This window comes from Diadema antillarum, unplaced genomic scaffold (assembly GCF_040938485.1).
Source record: "Diadema antillarum isolate AM-2024a unplaced genomic scaffold, OU_Dant_1.0 seq00001836_RagTag, whole genome shotgun sequence".
NCBI classification, from domain to species: Eukaryota; Metazoa; Echinodermata; class Echinoidea; order Diadematoida; family Diadematidae; genus Diadema; species Diadema antillarum.
The window spans coordinates 193320-205458 of NW_027272509.1; the positions used below are offsets into that span (position 1 = coordinate 193320).

General features: G+C 38.5%; 1 protein-coding gene across 2 annotated transcripts in view; it reads left to right on the forward strand.

Annotated features, from left to right (window-relative positions):
- The window catches only part of LOC139712652 (ATP-dependent translocase ABCB1-like), a 69916-nt gene that overhangs the window by 42316 nt on the left and 15461 nt on the right, over nucleotides 1–12139 (forward strand). For both annotated transcript variants that reach the window (XM_071624460.1, XM_071624459.1), the window contains exons 8-12: nucleotides 1103–1227; nucleotides 2549–2665; nucleotides 9143–9311; nucleotides 9970–10206; nucleotides 10490–10693. In XM_071624460.1, the coding sequence (XP_071480561.1) occupies nucleotides 1103–1227; nucleotides 2549–2665; nucleotides 9143–9311; nucleotides 9970–10206; nucleotides 10490–10693 (852 nt within the window). The remainder of the gene's footprint in view (nucleotides 1–1102; nucleotides 1228–2548; nucleotides 2666–9142; nucleotides 9312–9969; nucleotides 10207–10489; nucleotides 10694–12139) is intronic.

Consider the following 12139-nt stretch of genomic DNA (forward strand, 5'->3'; position numbering starts at 1 on the left):
ATTGAACTACTTTCTCAGTTTTTGACAAAAGCTTATGAAATGTGGCACACACAATAGTCTTGGTGGGAAGATGTGCAAGACATATTTTTCGGACGTGTCGGAAGCTGCGTTGCCATGGTAACGGCATTTAAATGGCAGAAGATCAAGGAAAGATCATTCCTTGGGTAAGACTGTCGTCACGGGGCGGGGGTATTAATCACCTTAAGTGATATTTCTAGTTATCCACTGCGCCCCTCTTAACCCAGATGATGGAATGGTGCCTGACAAGGTTGTGGTAGTAATAACAAACAAACAGACAAACACACACACGCACACGCACACACACACACACGCCCCCCCCCCACACACACACACAAACAAACAAACAAACAAGCAAAAACATGAAAGGGGACCTCGGGGGAACAATCCTTCCACTGGGAACGTTAACCTGGTTAAGTGAGATGGTTGAGTTTAAGGAGACATCCGGATGATTTTCAGATTTTAACATTTGAACAACTATAAATCACATGTTATTTTGTAGTTATACTGAGTACAGAGTTTCAGAATTTATACTGATTGGGATGAGGAACAAGGTTTTTAAAACTTAGAACAAAAATTGCAATGAAAAAGGATGATGACATGTCAGCCTCACCATAAGAATGCATGAATTGGGGCTCAAGGAAGGATAACAAAAGAAGAAGGCATGCATAGACTTTACACAGGTGAACTTGTTAAGCGAGTGGTATTGTAATGGAATTACACTGCTACATTTCTGAAATGTGTGAGGCTCCTATGTCATCAACATCGTTCAGTTGTCTTTCTGTTGCTCTGTACAGTAGGCCCGAATCTTGATAGCCCCCCCCAAAAAAAAACACCAAAAAAAAAAAACAAAACAAAACAAAAACAAAGACAAAAACAAAAAACAAACAAAAAAAACCAAACCAAAACATCGTTCAGTGTAATTTGCTTAGGATTTTTCAGAGTATTGGTTTCTCTGCTCAAGGACCACGATAGATTCCACTGATCTATACATGGACCTGTCGATTTATGTACTACATGATGTGAAATTTTGAAAATCGTCTGGAATGCCCCTTCAATATGTACTCATCACCGTGCTGTGTAGGTCCTGACGACGTACGCCAAGCAGGAGCAGGAAGCGTACGCGGGTGCCGGCAGCGTGGCTGAGGAGGTGTTATCGTGCGTGAGGACCGTCATCGCCTTTGGCGGAGAGCGGAAGGAAGTCAAACGGTTAGAAAATCTTTCTCTCACTTTTCCCCACTTTGTTTCTTCCGTTTTTTGTTTGTCTTTCTGTTGCTCTGTACAGTTGGCCCTATTCTTGATAGCCCCAAAATAATGTCTTCCTATGCCCATCTCACCGTCAATCGAGACAATTCTATATCGTCTTTCAATCCATCTATGCATGTACGCATGCATGTACATGTATAATGATTCTCTTTTCGGATATCTGTATGTGCGTATTATAAATGTATGTGTGAAGTGTGTATATATATTACATATTATATGATATACATATTATATTACATACACACCTAAGTTCAGCACGCCTACCTCCACCCATCATCACTAAATGCTTCCCGCAACCGGTTTCCAACTGATTGCCGGCTTGCAACCAGCCCAAATGTGAATAATAGTAATTATTGTACATCACATATCTCTTGATAAAGGGCAGGGCCCGAAAGCTTGAGAGTAAAAATCAAACTGTGAGGATTCAAGCTCCGTCTATCGTCTCATCCTTTCTCTCACCTATATCAGGATTATTTTCAAGATTCTGTTATTAGTACATCATTCAGTTCATTCTTTTTCCTCCATATACATAAGTAATTCTGTTCAAAAATACAATCCGACACGAAGGCTACGTTCATCATCAGATACATTCTTACTCCAAACACCCAGAGTAAAACATGGGTATGGTGATCGTGCTTTTTCCGTTATGGGACCAAAATTGTGGAATCAGTTACCTCTTCAGTTAAGGGAACTGTCATCTACAGAGTCATTCAAATCCAAACTTAAAACTCATCTGTTCCTTTCATACTGAGGACTGTAATTGCTGTATGTCATTAATATTGGATCAATATTGTATTTTTAATTGGTATATGTTATATTCTTTATTTGGTATGTATTTGTTTTTTTAAAACCATTTTCTTCTTTGTTGAAATGTTTGAATATGTATGCATGTAAATATATGATATCTTTTCATTTTTGAAGCGCCATGAGCACTGAAAAGTGGACCTGTGCGCTATACAAGTAGCCACTATTATTATTATTATTATTATTATTATTATTATATCATATATATATATATATATATATATATATATATATATATATGTATATGTACACTGTATATATATATATATATATATATATATATATATATATATACTGTATATAAGTATGAGTGTGCAGGTATATATTTATGTCGATACGTTATGTCTCTGCATCTGGTTTTCTATCTGAATGGTTTTCTGTCTGTCTATCTGTTCTTCCGTCTGCCAATGTACTTGTGTATCAATCCGTCCATTACGATAATCTTCTCGGCCATCAACAGATACGAGAAGGAGCTGAGGGTGGCGAGAGACGTCGGGGTCAAGAAAGGGGTGACGACTGGTGTGGGTATGGGACTGACCATGTTCATCATGTTCGGCTCTTACGCCCTAGCTTTCTGGTAAGCGTGCCGGCAAGAAAGCATCATTACGCGTCACTGATGTTCCGCGCTGAGTGTGGTTCGTATGTGTGATGTTGGTGGTGAGATGGTGGTGGTGATAATGATAATGATGATGATGATGGTGATGATGATGGTGGTGGTGGTGTGATGGTGATGGTGGTGATAGAGTGATGGTGAAGATGATTGCGGTGACGGTGTGCTGAAGTCAATAGTTTGCTGATGGTGTGTTAGAAATGATTGTAATGTTTTTTTTTTTTTCAAATGATAGAATTTATTGATTTCTCGAAGCAACATAATTTTACAGAGGATAAATGAATTACAAAGTTATTACTTCAACACAAAAACATTTCTTTGATACAAACAATTTAAACACATATCTGTGTTTTTATACTTTTTTTTTCAAATATTTAAATATCTTCTTGCTAAAAAACATACTATAAAGGGTCGTACATGCAAGAATGCGAAAATAGGATAAAATAACTTTTGGCAGTCCGAAAGCCCGCCCAGGCCCGCCCGACATGGCGACGACGAGTGCACATTGAATAACTTCCACAGGACCATTGCAATTGACTACACACAGCCCCGCCGCCGTACACAAGTGTAACACTTGAGCACAGCGACAGGGCCACGCACAGCCACATTGCAATGTACAGCTAATAAAAGGAAATTCGTAAATACTAATAGGCCCCATGGACAGAAAATCTAGAAATTAGCAAACAACATTCAGCGTCCCCACGCTCTGGCAGGCCCCCAGCGGACTTCCGGCAAGCCATTGGAACGCCAAGGATGCACCCTGCCCGAAAGTATGTACAGTGTATACATTTACATTACACACGCCACACCCAGGTAGGCTCCTAGAAAGCCACCGGGTTGCCACGAACATACCCTGCCCGAAAGCATGCATAAATAAACTTACGTCATAACAACGTTAAAAGAAACTCGCGGGTACATAGACCTTTGAACTATTTTCATGCATACCTCCCCGGCAAAGGTTGCTCCAGGCAACCCGTAAACACGTCAATATCCACCTGACGTTGCAACAACTAAATGTATGCAAGGTGGATTCCAAGTATGGAATTATTTTCTACAAACAAAATCGAATGTTACCAGTTTCCGAGAGAAAATACCTCCATATATTTGACTACGAACCAAATGAAAGTGTTGCATCAGCCCCATCCTTGAATCATCAAGAAACATGAAATACACTATATTAACGAAACAACATCAGACAGTTCAAATAAGTTGAGCATGTCTCCATTTATCTAAAAACACAGTGATTTTACCTTGTTTTAGATATATAATTTCTTCAATTTCATAATAATGTTTCAAAGCTTTTTGAAATAACGCCAAAGATAATGTACCGTTCTTACATCTTGTGGCGAATATGTAATATTTGGCATATAAAAAAACAGAATTCAATGTAGTGAAAGGACCATTTAAGATTCCAAATATGAAATCGTTAAATGTGAGAATAACTTCGTCTTTCAAAACTTGTCTTTGGAACTCTCTCAAAAAACGTTGAGTATAAGGGCACTCCCAGAACAAATGTGTAATTGTCTCGGTTGTATCTAAACAAAAGGTACATAAATCAGAATCTGACAAACCAATTTGTTTTAGCAGTTTATTCACCCCGAGGATGTTGTGTAGAATCTTGAACTGAAAATAACGCAATTTTGTCGACAATGAACTTTTAAAAGGAATGAGATAGATTTTTTTCCAGTCAGTGACTGGTTCTATCAAAATTGAATTCCATTTTTCTTGTGATTTTGGAACTTCACGAAAATTATCTACGCATTTTCTATGAATAAATCTACATACTTTAGGAGCTTTCTTAATTTCAAGAATCAGGTCTTCTTGATAATTTTTATCTTGAGTTTGAGGTTTTTTAACAAGATTTTTCCAGTTAAGAGGAATTGCAGATATGATGGAAAAAAAATCCAAAAAATTGCATTGAATTTCATATTTATTTCTAAATTGTGAAAATGAAAGAAAATTACCCTGTTCATTCAAAATATGATAAATTCTCATAATACCTTTATTTATCCAATTATGCTTAATAACAACTTTTCCATTAATTCTAATGCAAGAATTATTCCATATAACCTGATTATGAATATATCTGTCAGGAGGGTTCTGAGAAAAAACTAAATTACTCCAGCAGACAAGAATTTCTCGTATGAATATATTTCCGACCTGATTAATCATATCCTTGCAATCAAGATTACAAATCCAAAATAAGTCTCCACCGAGATCTTTCATTGACAAGTCAAAAAAGCATTTCCAGCTACCCCTACTATCAGGGTTTAACAAGCGTTTTACCCATGCGGTTTTAAGACCAACAATCATTGACTGAATGTGTATCATTCGTAGTCCTCCCTCACTATAATCTCCAATAATAATTTTACGTTTGATCTTATCTGGCTTCTTGCTCCATATAAATGAATATATAACAGACTCAATTTCTTTTATGAAATCATCTGGAGGCTTTGGAAGAACAGAGAATAAAAATACTAATTGAGATATACCGAGAGATTTAACAAGAGTAATCTTACCTATTGGGGTTAAATTTCTAGGAGCCCAAACTCTAAAAATTCTTTTCAGTAATTCCATTTTAGGCTTAAAATTGAGTTCAAATAAGTCATTTGGGTTTGTAGTAAAACGTATACCCAAAAGGCGATAAGGCCCTGGTGAATATGTGAAACCCAAAAAGGATACATCTGGAGGATGGGCTTTGTAATATCCTAAAGCAATAACATCTGATTTGTTGCGGTTAATACACAAGCCAGAATATATTTTCAGTTGATTTATAATATACATAATTCTGGCAAGAGAGTTTGTGTCTTGAACATAAAATGTTGTATCATCAGCATACATACTTATCTTTATTTCAACATCATTGATTATGATCCCTTTAACGTTATCATCTCTTTTAATCCATATACTCATTATTTCATTGCAGATTATAAACAGTAACGGGCTAAGGGGGCATCCTTGGCGCACACCTCGCGTAAGATTAAAGAACTCAGAGGCATGACCATTATTTACAACACAAGAATGAATATCAGTATACAAAATTTGCACCCAGGAGATCAAATCATCTCCAAAGTTAAAGTATCTTAAGGCTTGAAACATATATGACCATTCCAGTTTATCGAATGCCTTTTCTATATCTGCTAACAGCATAAAACCAGTAGCTTCACAGTCAATCATGTCTAATGCCAGTCTAATATTTTCACCAATGAATCGCCCCTTCATAAAACCGGTTTGATCACAACTTATTATATCAGACAACACTTTCTTTAACCTTTGGGCAAGACATTTTGCCAAAAGCTTGTAATCAGTATTCAGAATAGATATGGGCCGCCAATTCTTCAAAAAAAGTAAATCCTGATTTTTTTTTGGAATAAGATTAATGATTGCTCTCCTTTGGTCCAGGGATAATTTGCCTGAAGTAAAAGAGAAATTGAAACTATTAAGTAACATTTCTCCAAGATCTGTAAAAAAGAATTTGTAAAATTCACACGGGAAGCCGTCAGTTCCTGGAGTTTTATTATTCTTCATAGTTTTAAGACTGTGTAGACATTCATTGAGTGTGATCAAACCTTCACATTTTTCTTTTAAATTTTCAGACAATTTAATTTCCTGAGTGTCTCTAGGTAACAAATGTTCAAACTCTACAGTAGGAGGATTACACGACGTGTAAATCACCTTATAATAATCTTTGACAGTGTTTAAAATATCTTTTGTCGATGAAACAAGTTCACCATTATCATTGTAAAGTTTGGTAATAAGTTTTTGTCTCTGATTCCTTTTCTCCAAATTCAAAAAATATCGAGTGTTCTTTTCACCATTCTCGACCCAGTTTGCTCTCGATCTAATAATGACACCCTGAGTTTTCTTTTCATACAAAACATTTAAATCATCTCTGTAACATTTTATCTGTTGGGCCAGAGAATCACAAGGATTAAGAACATAATCAGATTCTAAATTACCTATTTTCTCAAGCAAATCATTTTCATATTTCTTATTCTGTTTTGCTTTCTTAATAGAGTATCTAAGAGTCAAAGATCTCATTTGACATTTCAAAAAATCCCAAAAAGTATGTGGGTCTAAAATTTCAAAATATAAAGTTTTAGTTTCTTTAATACAATTACGAATCTGTTCAACATATGTTTCATCTTGTAAAAGAGATGTATTAAATTTCCAAAAACCACGTCCTCTGATTTCATTTACTACAGAAAAATTAAGGGATATTGCTGAATGATCTGTTTTAAAACCAGGAGAGATCTCACATTTGTCAACTTGAACAACTAAATTACATGATATAAGAAAAAAATCTAAACGACAAAAGATATTTCTCGAATGCCAAGTATATGTACGAGTTTTAGGATTTCTAAATCTCCATACATCAATAAGATTATATTCTTCCATTATTTCATTTATACAAGCAACACTATTATAATGAGTAATTGCTCTGCCTCCTTTCTTGTCTGGGTTAACATCTAAAACACAATTGAAATCACCTCCCCAAACAATTGACTCACAGTCAAATTCAGACAGTTTCTCCAAAACATCAAAAAAGAACAAAGAGTCATCAATATTTGGACCGTAAACGTTGACAAGCGTAATTTTTTGATTATCAAGCAAAGCGTCCAAAATAAGAAGTCTTCCATTATTATCACAATAATGTTTATTAATTGTAACCAGCGAGGCGTCTTTAAACAATATACAAACACCTCTACTGTTTGAGGCACCATGAGAAAAATAAATTACACCATGTCCCCAATCTTTCGCCCATATACTTTCATCTTGAGGGGAGGAATGAGATTCTTGAATGAAAAAAATATTTGCGTTTTTACTACGTAACCAGTTAAACATTTCTAAGCGTTTAACTCTGTCACGAAGACCTCTGACGTTCAATGAATATATACCAAATGCATTCATAGATAACAGTAGGTTCTTTTACTCAAAAAACACGACCTCATTAAAAACAGACTTTGTAAGTTAACTGATCCGAAACACTTCTAATACAATAGTATGAGAGCTTAGTACCACACACATCAACTTGCATTGAAAATGTAGAGCTAATACGACATATGTATTTGTTCTTTCCTCTATCCCTTTTAACATGAAAATACAAAATCAGGCTTGCTTCGAGAAAAAACAAAAAACATTTCCAAAACATGGCTGCTATGACAAACACGAATCAGACTCCGATTCCGAGAGCCGCACTGCTAAGCACGACTCCTACAAGAAAACATATAAAAAGCCGTTTAGAGCAAAAACAATTTCGGCATAAGAACTGAAACAGTATCACATATTGACTCGCGTGAATATGGAGCTGCTCTTTAGGTGCTTAGAATATGGCAGAACATAAGGATGTAAATGCACGACTACAAACTCACAGTGCGGTAAGCCGATCTTGGCCGTAGCTGCCGTGTCTAGGACTGAAATAGTAACGAACGAAACCCCGAGCGACCGGCGTGAGGATTCACAGACAAAATACCCAGCTAGCGGCTGCAAAATGAAATGAATGATAATCACAGTGCGATGTGCCGGTCCTTTGGCCGTAGTTGAGTGTCCAAAGACTGATATAGCGACGTTTTTTACACCGAGCGACCGGGCAAAAGGATCCAAAAACGAATGATACCCAGCTACAGTGGCTGCGGATGAAATAAACAGTGGTCACGATACGATTTACCGCTCCTTTCGCCGTAGCTGCGTCTTCGAAACTGATGTAACGACGTTCTTACCACCGAGCGACCGGGCACAACGATGCATAGACGAATGATACCCAGCTAGCGGCTGCAAATGAAATTAACACAGGCGATATACCGGTCCTTTGGCTTTAAGTGCATATCCGAAGGCTGATATGGCGCCCATCCCGCCATCTCCTAAAGATTAAGAGTTAAGTAATAGCGATTGATTGTAATGTAGGTTATGTCGAGGTTTGGGTGAAGTTTCTTCAAGACGTTATATTTTAAGAGGCAATGTTGAAAATGATTTTGACTTTGGTGTAACAATAATACTAATACGAATTGTGTGTTTTTAAAGATATTTTCATAATGTTTGTCAAATACAAGTCATGCTGGTTTGTAGAAAGGATTGTTCTACCCATTTATACGCCTCGGATAAGTGGGACATCTTGGATGAAGATATTTTGTCTCAGGACATATTAGCATTTGTCCAGGTTCAAACTCGTAATCCTTGTTTTAGCCACCCTGAATACAACTGAACAGGTCATACGTATATCAGTAAAGAAATTGTAGAGCAGTAGTAAGCACAATGTTGCAATTTGGATCAACAGGTCATACGTAGATCAGTAAATGAACTGTAGGGCCTATTAGTAAGCACAATGTAAAAATTTGGATCAATGAAAGCAAGTCTCGACATGCACGTACATTAATATACATGGAAATGGTTGCAATTCTGGAGAAAATCCAAATTTCCTCGTTATTTCATCACGGTATCTGCCAGGTATGGACCAAAGCTTGTCGCTGATGGTGTCATATCCGGTGGTGACGTCATGATCGTCTTCTTTTGCGTCATGATTGGATCTTTTTCTATCGGCAACATCAGTCCCTCCATCACCTCGCTGACTGCCGCCCGGAGCGCTGCGGTCACTCTCTTCGACATCATCGATGCGGTATGCAGCTTTAAACGACCCCAACCTCAAACAGACTTCAAGGAGAATGAAACCCAAAATATACGATTGGATTGAGTGAATGCAGCAGTATTAGTAGAAGACATCAGTGAAAGTTTGAAGAAAATCGAGCTCTCTTTTCAAAAGTTATGAATTGTTAAAATCTCGGTGCAGCCATTGCTGGATGAAAAGATAAAATTTGAACTTGAACTTGAACTTGATCTCTCCAGTTAGTGACGTCACTTACGGAGAACAATGATGAAGAATATAAAACATACTAGTATTTTCAATTTCAAACACAGTGGAAGAACAGTTTATACTTACTTCTGCCAGAAATTAAAGGGAAAAAATATTACCCTTAACAGGTGTCATTATCAAGTCCAGGGAATGAGTAGCCTACTTTCTCTCTCTCTCTTTAAAGAAAATATGTTTCCGATTTGTAATTTTTTTTTTTTGTAAACTGTAGATATATGAGCAGCTCAATAAAAAAAAAAATGAAATGTACCATTTCACAGTACATCTTCTTGTGTGACAGAATTGTGACTGTTTAGTTGAAATGCATCCTGTGACTCCTCTTGGATGGAATATAAATGTGTTTTAGAAAGGTTAAGATTTATTTTTAACATTTTTGTTCTAAATTCCGTGTTTTGTTGAATGACAGACTCCAGATATCGACGCGAGGTCGAGCAAAGGAAAGAAACCGTCTCAGATGACGGGTAACATCGAGTTCCAAGGGGTGCACTTCACCTACCCCACTCGACCCGACGTCCCGATCCTCAAGGGCATAGACCTCAGCATCCGGAAGGGGCAGACTGTGGCCCTGGTGGGGTCCAGTGGGTGTGGCAAGTCTACCACCATCAACCTGCTGCTCAGGTTCTATGACAAATCCGACGGAAAGGTGAGGACATGCAGCCAGAATCATTCTAGAAACCCTAGCCTGTTGGTTTTTACTTTGGTATCATGGATGTTTGTAAAGGTTAATTCCAGACTAGCTGAAAGGTGGTCTGAAAAGAGTGACGTTTTCTTAGCACAACAGTGAAGGCTTGGTCAAAACCAGGGGGAAATTGAGGAAGTTGTAAAATTGTGAAGGATTACTAATTTCCACGAAACATTTCTTGATCAGTCAATAAGTATATATGAATATTTATATACTAATGGTGGATTGATTATGTCAAAACCAGATTCTTGTTGATGGCGACGAGATCACCGACCTTAACGTCCGGTGGCTGCGCGAGAAAATCGGCGTGGTCAGCCAGGAGCCCATCCTCTTCAACTGCAGCATCGAGGAGAACATCGCTTACGGCCGTGCAGGCGTGACAAAGGAGGAGATTGTCCAGGCAACCAAGATGGCCAACGCCCACGACTTCATCTCCAAGCTACCCAAGGTGAGACACTAGCCAAGGTCGCAGAGGCATAACTGCGAGAAATTTAACTTTGAAAGGTCTTCGAGAAGCTTCCTCGCCCATCCGTACTGGGCGGCCAAACTTATGGAAGTTTCCGTTCTCGCTTCTTTCGGGAAGTTTTGGTCTGCGGTGCGCATACGCAGCAAAGGAGAAAATGCGCGCTGTCTGACAGCTTTGAAGGCGCTGTAAACAGGAAGTGGACGGATCACATGACAAACTTCGCGATGTTTTATCTTTGCAAGGGGGTTCCGGAACTTTCACAAGTTGAGTGGGAAATTTCTCGAGGTTTTTTTTTTTTTTATTTTTTTAAAATTTTTATCGGATAGAATTGACGTGTGGCTTAGGCGTGCAGATATTTCATGGGAGCCAGTGTCGTAGGAGCAAATGTCATGGAACAGTTTTCGGAAGGTGTTCGGTCACACTTGCAAAGCTTTGTGAACTTCGGGCGAAATCTTACCAGTGTGACGGCGTAATCGAACGACACAAACTGACACTGGCATTTATAGGAGGGGTCTCTATCAACCAGGCTGACCTTTGCTCATTATTTGGTCATTAATTCAGTCTTGTGTTCTGCCCGCAGTTATCTTTTGAGATATATTTACTTCGCGTGATTATATTCGTATCGTTTGAGCGATTCAACGATTGAATCACTCTTTTGTTTGAAGTTTTCTCCCCTGCAAGTCATCTTCAACTAGGCGAAGAGATAGAGCCTTCCATGATTAAAAGATCGAAGTGTAATTGGTTCCCCACCGATTATTTGCATTAGTTGTACGTGACTGCTAAGGAGGCAATGGGTGCTTTATAGGCACGACCACAACACAGACACAGCAACACAGCAATGATGATAGGGCGCCTTGGGGGCCCAACCAATGCAGTCGGGTGTACGTCAAGAGCTCGACGCCCACGAGTCATAGGGCCTAGTGCCTACGAGTAATGCAGACAACGATCTAGACACTAAAGTACACAAGGCCCACAAGCTTGACATCAACTAAAATAGGCCCACGAGTTAAACGGTCCACGAGCTATCTAGACACTAGGCAAATAAGGCCTATGAGCTCGCCACAAGACTAACAAGGCCCACAAGCTCGATACTAATACAATATGCAGAAAAGGCCCACGAGCTTGACGTTGCATCACTCGACGGCTGAAGGTACGTAGTGTCGAACTCGTTTGCCTTATTTTTTAGCCTAGTGTCTAGCTGTCCAGTGTCTTATCCCTATTTTACTTATGTAGTGTCCAGCTACCATGGGCCTGCTTTATTTCGTGTCTAGCACGTGTGCTGTGTGACTCGTGGACCCCTTTTCATTATCTAGCTCTTGAGCCTAAGACTCTTGGTTGTCGAGCTCGTGGAATGACCGCCTTCAGCCACAACGGGACTCGAACCAGGGACATCGGAATTTATATTCCATGACTTCTTCTTCCAGTTCT